The 17,480-nt window shown below is 47.6% G+C and overlaps 1 protein-coding gene across 1 annotated transcript in view; it reads left to right on the forward strand.

Moving 5' to 3' along the window:
- Nucleotides 1-1,501: 1,501 nt before the first annotated feature.
- Nucleotides 1,502-17,480, forward strand: part of LOC142574037 (uncharacterized) — a 34,691-nt gene continuing 18,712 nt past the window's right edge. The window contains exon 1 of the mRNA XM_075683214.1: nt 1,502-2,027. Within this exon, the coding sequence (XP_075539329.1) occupies nt 1,864-2,027 (164 nt within the window). The 5' untranslated portion in view covers nt 1,502-1,863. The remainder of the gene's footprint in view (nt 2,028-17,480) is intronic.

Here is a 17,480-nt window from a genome sequence, read left to right on the forward strand (position 1 = left end):
GGCCTTCGCATAACCTTTGGTCAGCGCCACCCGTGTAAATCTCTAGCACTCCATCAACAATGTAGAGATATTGATGTCGCTGAATCTTTCTGCAGAAAGATTGCTGGCGAAGCATATTCCGATTGAACGGGTACGGGAACGCTCGACCGCCCACTGTTCTCACGCGATCCCTGCATAGAATACCCTTTTTCTATGGAAGAACTAGAAGCTGCACTGGCTTTGTGCCGGCGTTCTTCAGTGCCAGGACTTGACGGCATTACATACCGTGCCCTGTGTAACCTAGGAGACCAAGCTCGGAAAGCACTCTTGCTCCTGTACAACGACACCTGGTAGATGGGTGCGGTTCTGCAAGAATAGAAGTCAACTCGACTCATTCCAATCCTCAAAGCTGGCAAGTCGCCTTTGGACATTTCCTCATACCGTCCGATCGCACTTATCAGCTGTGTCGAAAAAACAATGGAAAGAATGATTTTATCACATCTGGAATGGTACTTAGAGAACTATGAAATCTACCCAGATGCTATGGCTGGATTCAGACGTGTCCGTTCGTCAACAGACAACGTTGTTGACTTGATAACGTTTGTGCAATACCTAAAGTCCTGTGAGCGACTATCTGCTGCTCGGTTTCTAGACGTTAAAGGGCTATGATAATGTCATCCATGAAGCCATCCTTAGCACGTTAGAAGCCGTCGGACTTAGTGATAAGATCTGTATGCGGGTGTGCAGCTACTTACAGAGGAGACCATTCTACGTGCACACAGAAAATGGCCCGACATTCGAGCATTAGGGTAGCTGAGGTGTCCCTCAAGGCGGAGTGCTTAGCCCGACTCTTTTCAATCTCACTCTCCGTGGATTAGTAGACGACCTGAGAAGCACCGTACGACTTTTAAACTATGCGGACGACATCTGCATTTGGGCATCAGGTGTGACACGATTTCAGAAGCTTCAGAAGTCAGCCACAATGACATCTTGCTACCTTCGTGAACAAGGACTTGAAATTTCATGCGGAAAGTGCACAGTGGTGGTATTCACGAGGAACCGAATGTCTGCTTACGGCGTATCTATTAACGGCAACTTATACCATACAGCAGAAGTCACAGGTTCTTCGGAGTCGTAATTGACAGAACTATCTTGGACTCCGCACGTGATTTACGTGAAAGAGCGGCTGACTGCTATCTGTCACTTATTAAGGTTCCTGGCAGGAAAAAGTTGGGGAGTATCTATACAAGCTATGCTACAGCTGCATATAGCGTTGTTCCTTGGATTCCTGCGATACAGCCTGCTTGCAATATCCAACACCTGCAAGACTAACCTGCGTATGATTCAGAGTATTCAAGCCCAAGCCTTAAGATATGTCTTGGCTTACCACGCAGTGCATCAACGGCTGAAACAATTGCCCTTGCGCAGGATTACCCAATCACGACGCACATTACCGTTTAGACAATGCGTATGCATCTCAGGCATTGTGCTAGCAACCTTTCCCACCATTTGGGAAACCTCACTGCTGCAAGGCCCTGCTCTACATTTAGCGGTATTGTCAGTGCACATTGTGCGTCGTTTACTTCAGGGTACGCACCTGTGGCCAAGCCAGCGTTTCCTACGTGTTGTTTGAGCCGTCCGCAGTACTTATTATCACGATATGATTTAGCGATGCTCAAGAGACGAGCCACTGCGAGAACGACGAAGTTGGTCGGTGCCCTTGGCACGAGCGAGTGTCAGCCTAGCTGCCTGGCTCCAGTGTAAATAGCGTGTATATAGCATCTCTCATCCGTGTCTTTCCACACGTAACATTTCCGGTGGAGGTCCGCGATCCCCGTCCTCACCACGGAACTCCAAAGTGGTCGGCACACCGAGCTTGTCACCATGCCTCCCGGTGACGAACCCGCCTCTGCAACGGCTTCGGCTTGTCCGACTGCTCCAATCGTCACGGTTGCCCCATATGATGACCCAGGTGTGTTCTCTGGCCTGGAGGGACAGAATGTCGACGTCTGGACCAAGCTCTATGAACATGCCAGCGCTAATAACAGGTGGGACCCAACGATTATGCTCGCCAATGTCAGCTTTTATCTCAGCGGCACCCCACGCGTGTGGCACCAAACACATGATGACGAAATAACCAGTTGGGACAGTTTCAAAGAAAAGCTACAGGAACTGTTCGGCGGCCCCATTGGGCGCAAGGCTGCGGCGAGAAAGGCTCTTGCGTCTCGTATTCAGTCATCTACAGAGCCATACGTTTCCTACATCCTCGACGTCTTGGCTCTATGCCGTAAAGCTGATGATCATATGTCGGAAGCAGATAAAGTGGCACATTTGCTAAAAGGCATCGCCGGCGACGCTTTCAATTTGCTTGTTTTCGGCAACGTCTCGACTATCGACGCCATTATAAAAGAATGCCGTCGCCTTGAACAGGCTAAGAGCCGCCATATCTCACACCACATTGCGCGCCTACCCAACACTGCTGCTACGTCGACATGTGAGGGTCGACCGCGTCAGACCACCACCTGTGACGACGTCACCCGTATTCCTCGCCGTGAACTCGAGGCCGCCTGTTCGCCAGCCTTCTCCACGACGCCTCCCGATCCGCCAGCAACCGCCATTGCGATGATTCAGGCCGCCGTCAGACAGGAATTTGAAAACATGGGTCTGAACACCGTGTGTTCCACGTCTCGACCCAGCGTTCCCCAGTTATCTAGCGGCCCTCCTCGTCCCCGGCAGTCGTTTTCTGCCACATCTCGCCGCAACCCGTCCGAATGGCGCACCCCTGATGACAGGCGGATCTGCTTCCACTGCTGTCGCATTGACCACGTTGCCCGTCACTGCCGCAACCGATGGCCACCACCTCCTCGAACTTACGCCCCCACTTATTCCCGCACCTTTGGACTTTCTGTACCCTGTGCCACCCGCCAAGAACTCACTACCGCTGATGTCCCTGCTCCGAACCTTCGCTACAGCAACTCGCCCTCACCTCGACCCCACGAGTCTCGTTCGCCCCAACCCCGCCGCTTTTCTTCGCCGCCTATCGCCTCCCGCACCCAGTCGGAAAACTAGGCACTGAAGCTTCTGGAGGTGAAGCTGCGTTGTCGACCCTGCCCTCAAATCCTCTGCTCACGTTACGTACTAACCGAAACCTTCTTGACGTTGACGTTGACGGCTATCCTGTCACGGCACTCATCGATACAGGAGCACATCTTTCTATTATGAGTGCTGCCTTCCGACGACGAATGAACACGCTCCTCTGCCCAGCGTCGGCACGCGTCGTCCGCGTTGCGGATAGCGGTACTGTGCCTATCATCGGCATGTGAACGGCACGTGTCAGCATCGCCGGCCACCACACTCCTGTCCTCTTCACCGTAATTGCTCATTGCCCCCACAACCTTATTCTCGCCCTCGATTTTCTCTTCGCCCATTCTGCCCTCCTTGACTGCTCTTCCAGTAGCCTTCGCCTTGAGTTGCCGATGCTCGCAGAACCTTCTGACGCACCCCACTGCCGCTTACGCTACAACGGCTTTCTTCGCCTGCCGCCAAAGTCCATAGCCTACATTGAACTGTTGTCTTTCCCACCAGTTCCTGATGGCGAGTACCTCGTCACTCCTCAGCCCGACATCCCAATACAGTATGACGTCACCGTGCCTCACAGTATAGTTACTATTACTGCGAACCACACTCGCATGCATGTCAGTAACTTAGGATTGGCAAAGCAAATTCTACCGCAAGGTATTTGTCTTGCCACCACTGATTGTCTCGGCGACCAATACGTGGCAGCGTTATCGACCGACGGTTCTCCCGACCTTAGCATGCCCCTCTCGCCAGCCTCGGGCGTCGATCCCAACATAAAAAAATGGTTGCGACGGACCTGTCCTCTACGCAGGCTAAAGACCTTTGCGAAGTATTATCGTCCTACCGCGATATTTTCGACTTCGACGATCGCCCTTTAGGCCAGACGCTCGCGGTCAAACATCGCATGCTTACTGGCAATGCTGCGCCTATTCACCGACGACCGTATCGAGTTTATGTATCGGAACGCTGAGTTATTCAAGATGAAGTGAACAAAATGCTCGTTAAAAACATCATTGAGCCTTCATCGAGTCCCTGGGTGTCACCTGTGGTGTTGGTTAAGAAGAAGGAGGGCACGTGGCGCTTCTGTGTAGATTACCGTCACCTGAACAGCATTTCAAAAATGGACGTCTACCCGCTCCCGCGTATAAACGACGCCCTTGACTGCCAGCACGGTCCCAGATATTTCTGGTCTATTCATCATCGTTCGGGATATTGGCACATTGCTGTTCACGATATGGACAAAGAAAAAACCGCGTTCATCACACCTGATGGCCTATACCAATTTAAAGTAATGCCGTTTGGATTATGCAACGCCCCTGCCACCTTTGCGCATATGATGGACTCCTGGCTCCAAGGTTTCAAATGGTCCACATGCCTCTGCTATCTCGATGACGTCATCGTCTTCTCGCCAACGTTCGACACTCCCCTTGAGCGTCTCGCAACTATACTTCATGTATTTCGAAAGGCGAAGGTGCAACTTAACTCATCCAAATGTCGTTTTGGCCACCGACAAATTACTCTTCTGGGCCATCTCGTTCACGCTTCCGGAGTACAGCCTGATCACGACAAAACTCCCGCTGTCCGAGAGTTTCCGGTTCCGAAGACAGCCGCAGACGTTCGTAGTTTTGTAGGGCTGTGCTCGTACTTTCGTCGTGTTGTTCCAGATTTTGCGACAATTGCTAGGCCCCTAACTAATCTTTTGAAGAAAGGCGTACAATTCTCGTGGGGTACTGCAGAAGCCGCCACCTTCTCTCGTCTCGTCACTCTTCTAAACTCACCACCTATTCTCGCCCACTTGGACCCTGATGCCCTACAGAATTACGTACAGATGCCAGCGGTCATTTCGTAGGTGCCGTCTTAGCCCAGCGTCAGCGCGGCAAGGATCGCGTTATTGCTTATGCGAGCCGCCCCCTAGCACCATCGGAGCGTAACTATTCCATTACGGAACGCGAATGCCTTGTTGTCTGGGCGGTTGCGAAGTTCCGTCCTTACCTTTACGGTCGCCCTTTTTCCGTAGTCACTGACCATCAGGCTCTTTGCTGGCTCTCATCGCTAAAATATCCTATAGGCCGGCTTGGTCGATGGGCTTTGAGGCTACAGGAATTTTCATATTCCGTGGTGTACAAGTCTGGCCCCCTGCACCAAGACGCTGACAGTTTGTCGCGTTAACCGGTTGACGACTCTGACTCCTCCAATATTTCCAGTGCTTCTTGCGTATTCTCTGTATCCCGACCAGCAACGCCGTGACGCCTACATCAGAGCACTCATCGACCGTTTTGAACACTCTCCGACCGATGCTACTCTACGCCTCTTCTTCCTCCGCAACGGTACTCTGTACCGTCGTAACCTTCATCCAGACGACTCTGCGTTCCTGCTTGTAGTACCTAAACACCTCCGCTCCACCTTTCTAGAAGAGCGTCACGACGCACCAACGGCAGGACACCCCGTCGTATCTCGAACCTATGCCCGTGTACGTCGACGTTTTTTCTAACCGGGCCTTGCCCGTTCCGTACGACGTTACGTCCCAGCTTGTGAACTTTGCCAACGACGCAAGAAGCCTTCCTAGCTCCCCGCTGGTTACCTGCAGCCGCTCGACAGCCCTGCCGAGCCCTTCCATCACGTCGGCTTGGACCTTCTCGGCCCATTTCCGGAATCTTCACCAGGAAACAAGAGGGTTGCAGTCGCGGCGGCCTACGCGACCCGCTGCGCCGTAACCCGTGCTTTTCCGACCAGTTGTGCGACTTCCTGCTACATGACATCATTTTGATGCATGGTGCTCCGCGTCAATTGCTTACAGACCACGGCCGGACCTTTTTCGCCAAAGTCATTGACGACATCATGCGTGCCTGCTCAATACAGCATAAATTTACCACCTCCTAACACCTCCAAACGAACGGCCTCACTGAGCGTTCGAACCGCACCCTTACAGACATGCTATCCTAATACATTTCAAACGACCACCGTGACTGGGACCTGGCTCTACCTTACATTACCTTTGCATACAACTCTTCCCGTCTCCAAACTGCTGGCTTTTCCCCATTTTACCTCTTGTATTGCCGCGAACCGACGCTACCACTGGACACTGTGCTTCCGTCCGCCACAGCTTCAACTAGCGACTATGCCCCTGACGCAATTGCCCATGCTGAATATGCTTGCCAGCTTGCACGCGCTCGCCTACAAGTGTCTCAAGACAAGCAGAAACAATGCCACGACCTCCGTCACCGTGATGTCCATTTTAGCCGGCGCCCTCGTGTTGCTTTGGTCACCATCGCGTAAAGTCGGCCTTTGTGAAAAACAGCTTTCCTCTTACACAGGCCCATATCGCGTGATACGCAAAGTGACCGATGTCACCTATGAAATCATTCTAGCCACGCCCACTACGTCCTCCGCTGTGACAACCAGTGACACCGTCCACGTTGCCCGACTCAAGCCCTAAAACTCTCCATGCACCTTGGATATTTAGCAGCACCGTGGCGGGGCTTTTGCCGCCATGGGGTAATATTACGATATAATTGAGGGATGCTCAGGAGACGAGCCGCCGCGAGAACGACGAAGAAGTTGGTCGGTGCCTGTGGCACGAGCGAGTGTCAACCTGGCTGCCTGGCTCCAGTGTAAATAGCGTGTAAATAGCATCCCTCGTCTGTGTCTTTCCACACGTAACAATATAATGATTCCAGGACTGCAGAAGAAGGCAGATCTACCGGCCCCTGCTCTGAAACACCTGAGCTTACTTCTTTTGCATGAAAAGTACAGCCACCACGTGCACATCTATACCGATGCATCGACTACGTCGTGCAGTTCTGGTGGTGCCGTGGTTATACCAACGCGAGGAATGATACTGAGGTTCAAGACATCGCATGTCGGGACCTCAACGGCGGCACAACTAACGGCCCTGCGTCGAGCACTGGAATTCATTGATTCTGAAAGGCCTAGAAAATGGGCTGTGTTCTGTGATTCAAAACCGGCATTACAGTGCACGCAGTGAGTTCTCCGACGCGGATGCCACGACCAATTGACATACGAAGACGCGAAACTTTACCATCACGTCCAACAAAATGGTCGCGAGGTCGCCTTTCAATGGGTACGTGGCCATTGTGGAATCAGTATCAATGATTCCGCCGATAACGCTGCTCGCACAGCACATCAAGAAGAGCACAGCGTTCCAATTCCGCTTTGGAGGACACGCCGCAAGGCAGCTTCGACACCTGGCAAACAGTCTCACACTGCCCGAGTGGAACTCGCCAAACTTACGACTTATACGACTGGATCTACTAAACCCTTCCCTGCAACTCCGACCTCCACTCGGACTTCCTCGACGTGAAGCTACGCTTCTCTGTCGCCTTTGGTTTGGAGTTGCCTTCACAAAGGCATACTCTACATTAATTGGAGTGACTGACAGTGCAGCATCCGAGGTCTGTGGCACCGAAGAAAACATCGACCACCGGCTATGCCACTGGCGACGATACACCACAGAGAGACAAGAACTTGCCAAAGCTTTCCAAAAACTGGACAATCAGCCGCTTTCTGTGCAGGTGCTTGGAACACTTCCCCCATCGCCCGTCGGCCCATAAAGTGGTGAAGGCGCTTTCGTGCTTCTTAAGGACGACGGGCTTGTGCGACCATCTGTGACTATTAATGCAATTTCTGTAAGACCACACACGTCAGCGAACTCCCCACAATTTCCTTCTTTCCTTCCCTCCTCTCCCTGTTACCTTTGTTTTCATTATATTCGCTACCCATTCCTCCGGTGTCGGGTAGCGAACCGGAGGTTATTCTCGTTAACCTCCCTGCCTTCTACTTATCTCTTTCCCTCCTTCACATGACGTTTCGCTTCGCTAACGATTGGTTTTAGAAAATGTCGTAGGTCATCCACCTTCGTTATCTTGTGAATACATCCGCAGCACAAGAAAAAACTTGCCCCATGTTCGCGCGCTGCAAAGAAAGACTATGTCGCAAGCTATGAACCCATTGTGCACAAGTTTCGTCCCTTGAATGACGCAAGCTTCTATTCTCTACTCTCCATGAAGCGCAGCTTTTCACTGTTGCTTGGGCTTGGAGAAGGCACTCCAGGTAGGGGCAATGGTAAAATAATGCGTTGCTGATCTCCTGGCATCCATGTCCCAAGTGGCTGTCATTATGAAGCCATATAGGAGTGCAAGATCAATCTTTTAGAGAAAATCTTGTGGAGCGTTAAAATGAGAAAACAAAGACTCAGCATCTGGCTTTGCCTGGGTGAACCTGCACATTGACAAGAGTGCAGCGTGTCACGGCCCCGGGGATCTTATTCTAATTCTCACCATATTAGTTTCCAAAGCTGTGTCCTCTGTTCTAGCTTGCCTCGTGAATGAAGTGATTATCTTAACTAATAGCTGAATAAAGTATTGTAAATACCGTGTACGTCACTTAGTCAAAGAATTAATGGAATAGTTACATATTTACTTGATCGCAAGTAATTAATTGCGTGCACTTCATTGCGCACACTTTGTGTCGCTGGTATTGAAAGTTGTCAGAAAATTTATTTCAACAAGAAAACGTATAAATTCTTTAAACAATATCTTCCCAGCTATTCATGGAAAGCCTACTATAACTATCTCATGTCCAGGAATTCTGGACATTCTCCTTCGGAACTTCACAGCAACGCAAAAGTGTACCTCAATGGGAAAATTTTTTTTCGAATTTATATTTCAGAATATAGGGCGAGGGTCAAAAAGTTTCAAATGACGACAACAAGAGGGTAGTCCCTTCTAGCAACATATGCATTTTGGCACTTAGTCGGAACATTGGTGGTACGTTAAAGCAGTTAAAGAAAGTCAGACAGGGGCGGTGAAGTCCAACGACAGGAGAAAATCGTTTTGCACCCTCCCGCCAGAGGGCACATTGGCTTAAAAAAGCGCCAAATTTAAACCTTAAAGCGATTTATTACAGCTGACATTGAAAAGGTATTGGTAGAGGGACTGTTATGCAGCCTGTTGGCACGTGCAGGCTTTTGAGAAGCAGCCGAGATGGTACAGAGTGGTTATGCATGTGCATGTCTTGAGCGTGCCTGGGTATGGTTCTATGCGCATGTTCGCTCTGTGCATGAGTGTGCGCGCGTGTGCCTCCGTATTTGCGTTTGCATGCGCGCGAGTGCGTGTATGCATGTGTCAGCGTTCGCGGCGTGTGTGCGTGCGCATGTGCACGCGCTTACGGTGCATGCGTGGCCGCGTGTGAACGTGTACGCGTGCCAACGGGTTTTCGAATTTCAGCATGCACGATTGCGAAGAAATGTGTGCGTGTTTGCGTGGATGCCTGTGCGTGCGCGTAGTGTGTGTGTGTGTGTGTGTGTGTGTGTGTGTGTGTGTGTGTGTGTGTGTGTGTGTGTGTGTGTGTGTGTGTGTGTGTGTGTGTGTATGACGGATGGAGAGAGAGTACGTGCATGCGAGGGAGAGTGCGTTTGTGTGCGGGGGAGACAGAAAGTGTGTTTGTGTGCGAGGGAGAAAGAGCGTGTGTATGCGCGAGGGAGAGAGAGACTGCGTGTGTGTGCGTGCAAGGGGAGAGTGTGTGTGCGTGCTAGTGCCTCCATATTTGCAAATGCATGCACGCGAGTACGTGTATGCGTGTGGGAGTGTTCGCGGTGTGTGTGCATGCCTGGATCTGCGTGTTAGTGCATGTGTGCGTGCGCTTGCGTGCTTGCGGCGCATGCATGGCGGCGTGTGAATGTGCACGTGTGCGACCGTGCGTATTCGTCTTTCAGCATGCATGCCTGCGGACAAAAGTGCGTGTTTGTGCGCGCATGGATATATGTGCGTGCGATGGAGAGAGCGTGCGAGTGCTTGTGAGGAAGAGAGTGTGTGCTTGTGCGAGGGAGAGAGAGTGCGTATGTGTGCGTGCGAGGGTGTTTGTGTGTTTTCGGGTGTGAGTGAACATTTTCCTGCTTACACCTACTCTTGGAAACAAACGCGGTGTGGAGAGCATTAAAACCCGTGTTTAAATCCTCGAGACAAGAACGAATGACACTGCATTTGTAGCATTATCTCTTTGTTAAAGCGAAACCGACAAAAAATGCGCCTGTGACGTCAGTATTGCCGCCCTTGGCTGGCGCGGCCCCGTAAGAAGCAGCCAAGCAGTTCAACTTCGTTATCTTGCTTCCGTTGGCGGCAGCGCGCAATGCCTTGAGAGCAATGACGCGCTAAATCTGCACTATCATTCAATCGTGCATCGTTTCTGCGAACAAGCACGCTTTCGGCAGTGCACGTTCATTGCTACATTGACATTTCAACTCTCAACGGCTTGCCTTCGGAAAAACGATGTGAATAAATATAGACAGTCGCCTGGCCGCAAGGAACATGCTCACGGAGCCGTGCCATTCATCGCAATATCTCGAAAGGCTGGAAGCGGTCAGGTCGATGCTACCCACGATCGTTTTCCGCGTAAGTTAGGCTTTCAGAGAACGCTTAATTACAAAATATTTGTTCTTAGCTCTTACAGAAGCATGATTATTAAGCGTATATTCGCTCAACTACAATATGTCGAAGACAGGCTCCAGACTGCTAATTTGCTTTAGCCACCCAAAACAATTATTTAAATGGCAATTAACATACATTCGTAAATTGCACACACAACTGCTCAACTTGATCCGTATCCCGAGGTTACTATCTGAACACTCGAATGATAACAATAATGTCAGGAAGATTTACATTGATCTATTCCTTAATATTCGGTGCCGTTAAAGAAGACCGCCTGTATATTGTTGGTGCAGTAGGCACCTAATAAAGCAGGTGCGAATACTCGGACAGGTTTTCTTGACGCAATTCAAGTTGAACTTAGAACAGATGCACCCAACCGTGCACCTCTGTCTTTACAATGTTTTCTCCTACATTGTACAAGAAACGCCTCCGCGCCATGATAAATCAAAAAAGGTGTGCGGGAGCATTATCTGCGCTAATAGATTTCTGAGCATTGGTGGCATCAGGCTTGGTTTCCTTGCGTCATCAGGAATGAAAGGATCACATAGCTAGGGGCCCAAGCAGGTAGACTACTTCCGCCACTGGGTCGGCGTAAGATTACAGACAGACGGACAGATGGATGGACGGACGGATGGACGGACGGACGGACGGACAGATATGTTCGAAATGGCTGAATAAAGGCAAATAATGCTATTTACCTTAATAGCAACTCTCTGGGGGAAAGCATTGGATAATGTTTTTCCGTAATTCGTAACAGATGGGGCAGTGCGGACCCGATTAGATCTGGGTTGGGACGGAAAATATCGGAATTTTAAGTTGAGTGCTTTGCCGCGAATAGATTGATTGTTTAAAGTGAATTATAATAAATGCTTCGGTTTTACGAGCAAAGACGACGATATAATTATCAGACACATCGTAGTCGCAGACTCCCGATTAATTTTGCCTACCTGGGCGTTCTTTCAACTTCCACACAATGCACGGTACGCTACACTTCTTGCATTTCGTTGCCGTGGAAATGCGCTCGCCTAGGCTGGCATTCCAACCCACACCCTCTAACTTAGCGGCGCCACGCCGAAGTCACAGCTTTAGGGTGGCTGGAAATGGGAGGCGTGAAAACCGACCTCTCCAAGCTGGTTGCGATGCGCGATCACTTCAATGTGGCACTGTTGTCGGGGGCGGGGGGGGGGGGAGGGGGGGGGGGCGACTGGAAAACAGTTAATTAGGGTCTGATTTATCTTGCATGAGTAATAGACAAATCGCGCAACAGAAGGTCCCCGGATTGATGTAGGATGACGACATTCTGCCACTAACGGACAACGCATGTGATTTAGACACTTGCGAATATTTGTGGCAAGGCAGCGACAAACCTAGACCTTAAGTTTACACAGAAAAATCGGGACTTATAATCTGTAATGAAAGGACGAATAATTACATGGTGTCAATTCAACTGCAAGCCATACGCATAGTCAAGCACTGTATATACCTATGCGTATATGCAGGGTGTCCCCTGTAACTTGAGAGAAACATTAAAAATATGCAAATACAACGTAGCTGAACAGACTCAAGGTAATGTTGTTTGCCATCGCTTGGAGATACTCAGATTAAGTTTTTTATTTGGCCTAATTAAATAACTAGCCCTATATAATTATTCAACTTCTCAAATATTATAATTCGGTTAAAAGTGTCAATGAAAAAACTGTATAGCAACACGAATACTCCCAATCAAACAAAAAATGCAATGCCTCATAGCCCCCTAAGACAGAGGCTACGAGCCCTCAGTAAAGTAAAGCGAACAGTACTTAAATTCTTTCTAATCACGCATACAACATACAAAGCAGCATGTCGAAGAATGTCATCATCAATGGCTCATACCCCAGTAAGCAAGCAAAAAATGCAATGACTCATAGTCCCGTAAGTTTCATGGCTACTCACTTTGCGTGAATTAGATGCGATGACACTATCTCTGTTGTTGTTGTCTGTGATTTCAATGTGTATGTGTGGGCATCGAAAAGGGAGCGGTTTACGCGTTCCGTGTTGCAGACATACCCCTTGCGATGCCACACTGATCTGGCCCAACCGTCCATCCAGCGGCGTACGTGCACCGATTTGACATTCTCAAAGAATGTGATTGCAATTGCGAGTGAAATAATGACGACCCTCAGGACAATAAATGAGTTTGTACCTTTTGTTCAAAACTATGTGTCACCTCCGAGTCATGTGCTAAATAGCTTCGCTCGTCAACCACCTTCACGGAGTGGAATGGCTCATGATTTTTTTTTACTTTCTCTTTGTCTTTCTTTTTTCGTTTCTTTCTTTGTTCTCTCTTTCATTCTTCTGTTCCATCTTTCTTTCCTTCGTTCTTTTTTTCCTTTGGTTTCTTCATTCATATTCAGCCACTGCATCTTTGCTTCCTTACGACGGTATTAGCCATTCCTGATTATGTCGTTCTTTTTTCGGGAAGGAGCTGCTGGTATTTTTTGTACCATTCCTCTACTTATCTTGTATCACTCTTCTACTTTGTATCACTGGACTAGACACCGCTTATTGGGGGAGGGGGGTGTATGAGCAATTGCTACGAGCCACTTGAGCCCTTCGCCTTAATAAACCGTGTGCCAATGTAGCCGTGTGGTTTGGGACTGCTTCCACCTCGGGCACTAGGGTCGGAACTCATGTTTCCCTTGACTAGCATACTTATGTCAACATTAATTCTAAAAAAATCCGGTATTTTCTTTCTTTATGTGTTCACAATAGACACTTAAAATATATGCGGCAAGGAACTCACCCCAATACTTCAGTACTTTTTGTTCTAACACACATGTGCGCGCTACTCTATTTGATACAATGTACTAAAAGTTATCCGTTGCTCTCCACCCGGCAGCTTAATGACGCCAGAAAACCGACCCTGATGCCACCAACGCTTATATAGTAATCGGGAGCACGCACAATGTTCTCGCACACCTTGTGTGATATACCGTAGCGCTGAAGTGTTTCCTGTATAGCGTAGGAGCAGAAGCAGAAGTGCACTGTTGGGCACAGGTGCTTAAGTTGATGAAGTTGAATTGCGCCAAGAAGACCCATCGAAGCAATCGCACCTGGTTTTTGAGAAGCCTACTGCACCATGAATATCAAGGCAGTTATTTTTTAACGGCGCCAAACTTTAATAGAGCAATATAAATCTTGCTGACATTATTGTTATCATTCGAGTGTTGAAATTGCTAGCCTCTAGATACGGTGTAAGTTGATTAGTTGTTTGCGTAATAAACGAAGGTACGATAATTAAATTGTCAATAATTGATCTTAGGCAGCTAACGGACATGATTAGCTTGGAGCCAGTCTTCGAGATTATCTAGCTGAGCGAATAATTATTAAACGTGCGTCTGTATTGCACAAATGTTTTAGAAGTAATCTATTTGAAAGCAAAACTGATGCTGAAAAAGAACGTTTATAAGGGCGACCTGACCGAGCCCAGTCTTTTGTGATAATCTGATCAATGGCATCGCTCCGTCCGTGAGTACTGTACTACATTCCTTGCGGCCCGTCCGCTTTCGATGTACATTCGTTTTTTCTCTCGAAATCGAGCAGTTTAAAGCTTTAATGTCAATACAAAAGCGAACGTGTGCCGCCGAAAACTTGCTTAGTCGAAGGAGGAATGCACGACGCAATGATGGTGCAGATTTAGCGCGTCATCGCCGTCAAGAGGCAAGGGAGATAACGAACGCGAACCGCTAGCAGCTCCTCGCGAGACCGTGCCGATGGTGATAGTGCCGTCGAGACAAAATACAGGGCGGCAGTACTAACTGCACAGGCGCGTTCACAGCGGAGCTATGTACCTTTGGCCCGAAATGCATTTGTCGTGTCAGGGAGCAAAAATGCCGGCCGATCCCGGAGGTATCGGAGTATCGGACTGTCATGCGGCGGAGGTGAAGCAGGCTTCGAGTGCTCCGCCAATAATAATAATAATAATAATAATAATAATAATAATAATAATAATAATAATAATAATAATAATAATAATAATAATAATAATAATAATAATAATAATAATAATAATAATAATAATAATAATAATAACAATAATGAAGCTTCATTGTTTTCCGTCGATGGGTATGCTGGAATCGCACATGGCTTCACGCGCAGAAGGCATTGCCATATATGCAGAGGAGGAAATGTATGAATACTTCCATACAACCTTAACTCGTAAGAGGAGAGGGGCACCGACTGTGGAGTTGTGTGTGCTGTACAAACGAAAGACGGAATTATGATATCCACTGTCTATATATATTCAGGCACACCCAACTGTGGTATTAAGAAGTTCATGACCACGCACTTTGCATTGGTTAGCCGCGATGACACTACCCTTGTGATCACCATTGGAGGCTTCAATGTGGGCATTTCAAAACCAGAAAAGAAATGGTTCACTGAGCTTGTGCAACAAGAATTTGGTTTGAAGTGCTAGACCAATCGAAGTAACTCAATTAAGTAGCAACGGTCGTGCATAGATTCTACTTTGGCCAAGATTCTGTCTAAGGTTGTAAACGGGCCAACCCGCATATATCACAGTAACCACAAGGCTATCGTCACTACCATTACCAAATGGCGAAAATAAATATATGGCCCCTTGTCTAATCCTATCTGATGTGCTACAGCTTAACTGGTCATCCATCTCCACAGAGTGGAATGGCTCCTAATATCTATTTTTTTCTTTGTGCGATGGTTTCGCTTTCAGAAAGTGATAATGGTATAAAGGCAGTGCCATTCAATCTTGTCTCTGTGGATATAAATAAGATTCAAGTAAACTCTATATCCGCGCCGTGCTTGCTTAGTGTGTGTGGTGTTGGGCTGCTAACCCTTACAAAAATGACTTTAGACTGTCTATAGAAAGTCTATAGACTTTTTATAGACGACCTTGCCTTTCTATAGATCCTATAGAATCTATAGATTTGAACTTTTGTTGATACAAAGTCTACAGACTGTCTATAGACAAAAGTCGATAAAGTTTCTATTTCTTTTTGTCTATGCGCAGTCTATAGACAGTGTATAGAAAAAACTCGATATGGTGTTCGTTTCTTTTTTGTCTGCTTTCCCACAACAGACACCTATAGACAAAAGTCGATACTGCCTCTATTTATTTTTCTCTATCATTTGTCTATAGAGTTTCTATAGACAAAAGTCGATAAGATTTTTATTTCGTTTTGTCTATTCGCAGTCTATAGACAGTCTATAGAAAAAAGTTGACACGGTGTTCCTTCCTTTTTTGTCTACTTCCTCTCTATACACTACATATACACGAAAGTCTATACAGCCTCTATTTATTTTTCTCTGTTATTTGTCTATAGACTTTCTATAGACGAATGTCGATAATAATTCTATTTCTTTTTGTCTACTCGCAGTCTATAGACAGTCTATAGAAAAAAGTCGATACAGTCTCTCTTTATTGTTGTTCATTCTTCGTCTTTAGACTGTCTATAGACGAGAGTCAATAAGGTGTATATTTCTTCGTGTCTATTCCCACTCTACGTAGTTCTTCAAACATGCACATGCACACACACACACACACACACACACATACATACATACATACAAACACACACATACACACATACATACATACACATACACACACATACACAGACACACATATATATATATATATATATATATATATATATATATATATATATATATATATATATATATATATATATATATATATATATACATATTGTCACGAAAAGACAATATAAGATGTGCCTGGCGTAGGCGAGGCAGACGGTTGTACAAGATGGCGTACAATAAATTCAAGCCGGCGTCCTCAGCTTCTACTTCTTCTACCCCAGCGCCCGTCTCTTGCTGAGCGCGCGTTCCAGTCCCAACTTCTTTTTCAGCGCTGGCTCGTGACACCTAGCGGCAATATTGCTGCGCGACCAGCTGCTCGAGTCACATTCCTTATTACGTCCTTATTCTACCAAGCACAAATTTACTAATGCATGTCATCCGCAGACCAATGGTCTTAAGGAGCGGCTTCATCGAATAATAACAGACATGCTCTTCATATATGTTTCTGATGACCATCGTGACTGGGATACTGCTCGCCCGTTTGTCATATTAGCGTACAATTCATCACGCCACGACACTGCACGTTACTCGCCGTTTTATTTGTTGTGCGGCCGAGATTCAGTATTGCTTTTTAATACAATACTGTCTACCCCTCAAGAGTCCGTGTCTTAGTATACAAGCAATGTCATTGCTCGAGCCCAAGAAACACGCCAAGTTGCTCACCGTCGCCTTTGTGGTTCTCAGAACAAGAGTAAAAGCATTTGCGACAGTAGTCCCCGGGACGCCGATTATATTCTCTGGGATCTTGTCCCTCTTCGATCTCCCACCCGCCGTTTCGGCCTCTCGAAAAAACTTATATCCCGCTATTCCGGCGCTTACCGGCTCCTCTGTCAGGTAACCTACGTAACCTACGATATGTCTCCGGTCACACCTACTACTCGCTTCATCCAGACTTCCAATGACGTTGTTCAGGTCAGCCGCCTAAAACGCTACCAGTCTTTTTCTGCCTAAAAAGCAGCGGGACGGCGCTTCTACGCCAAGTGGAAATATGTTGCGCAGCTCTGCACAAAGCTGAGGAACATGAGCACGAGCTTAGGTCTGAAGAAGTGAACGGTTTAATGACTAGCCTGCTTTGTCAATTACTGTAAAAAACTGTACATTCTGTAAATAAAAAAATATGCGGTATTACGTGACAAGACCATGATCTGATTGTGAGGCATGGCGTAGTTGGGGAATCTGGAAAATTTAGACCACCTGGGCATCCTTAACGTACACCTAAATCTAAGTACAAGAGTGTTTTCGCATTTTTGCCCCCTTCGAATTGCGGCCCCCATACTGTAAATACGCTACCCGTCTTGCTTCTTCTTTCAGCAATAATATTCTAAATCGAACCTAACCGGAAGCTTTAGCTCCTACATGGGA

This window comes from Dermacentor variabilis, chromosome 3, assembly GCF_050947875.1.
Source record: "Dermacentor variabilis isolate Ectoservices chromosome 3, ASM5094787v1, whole genome shotgun sequence".
Taxonomy (NCBI): Eukaryota; Metazoa; Arthropoda; class Arachnida; order Ixodida; family Ixodidae; genus Dermacentor; species Dermacentor variabilis.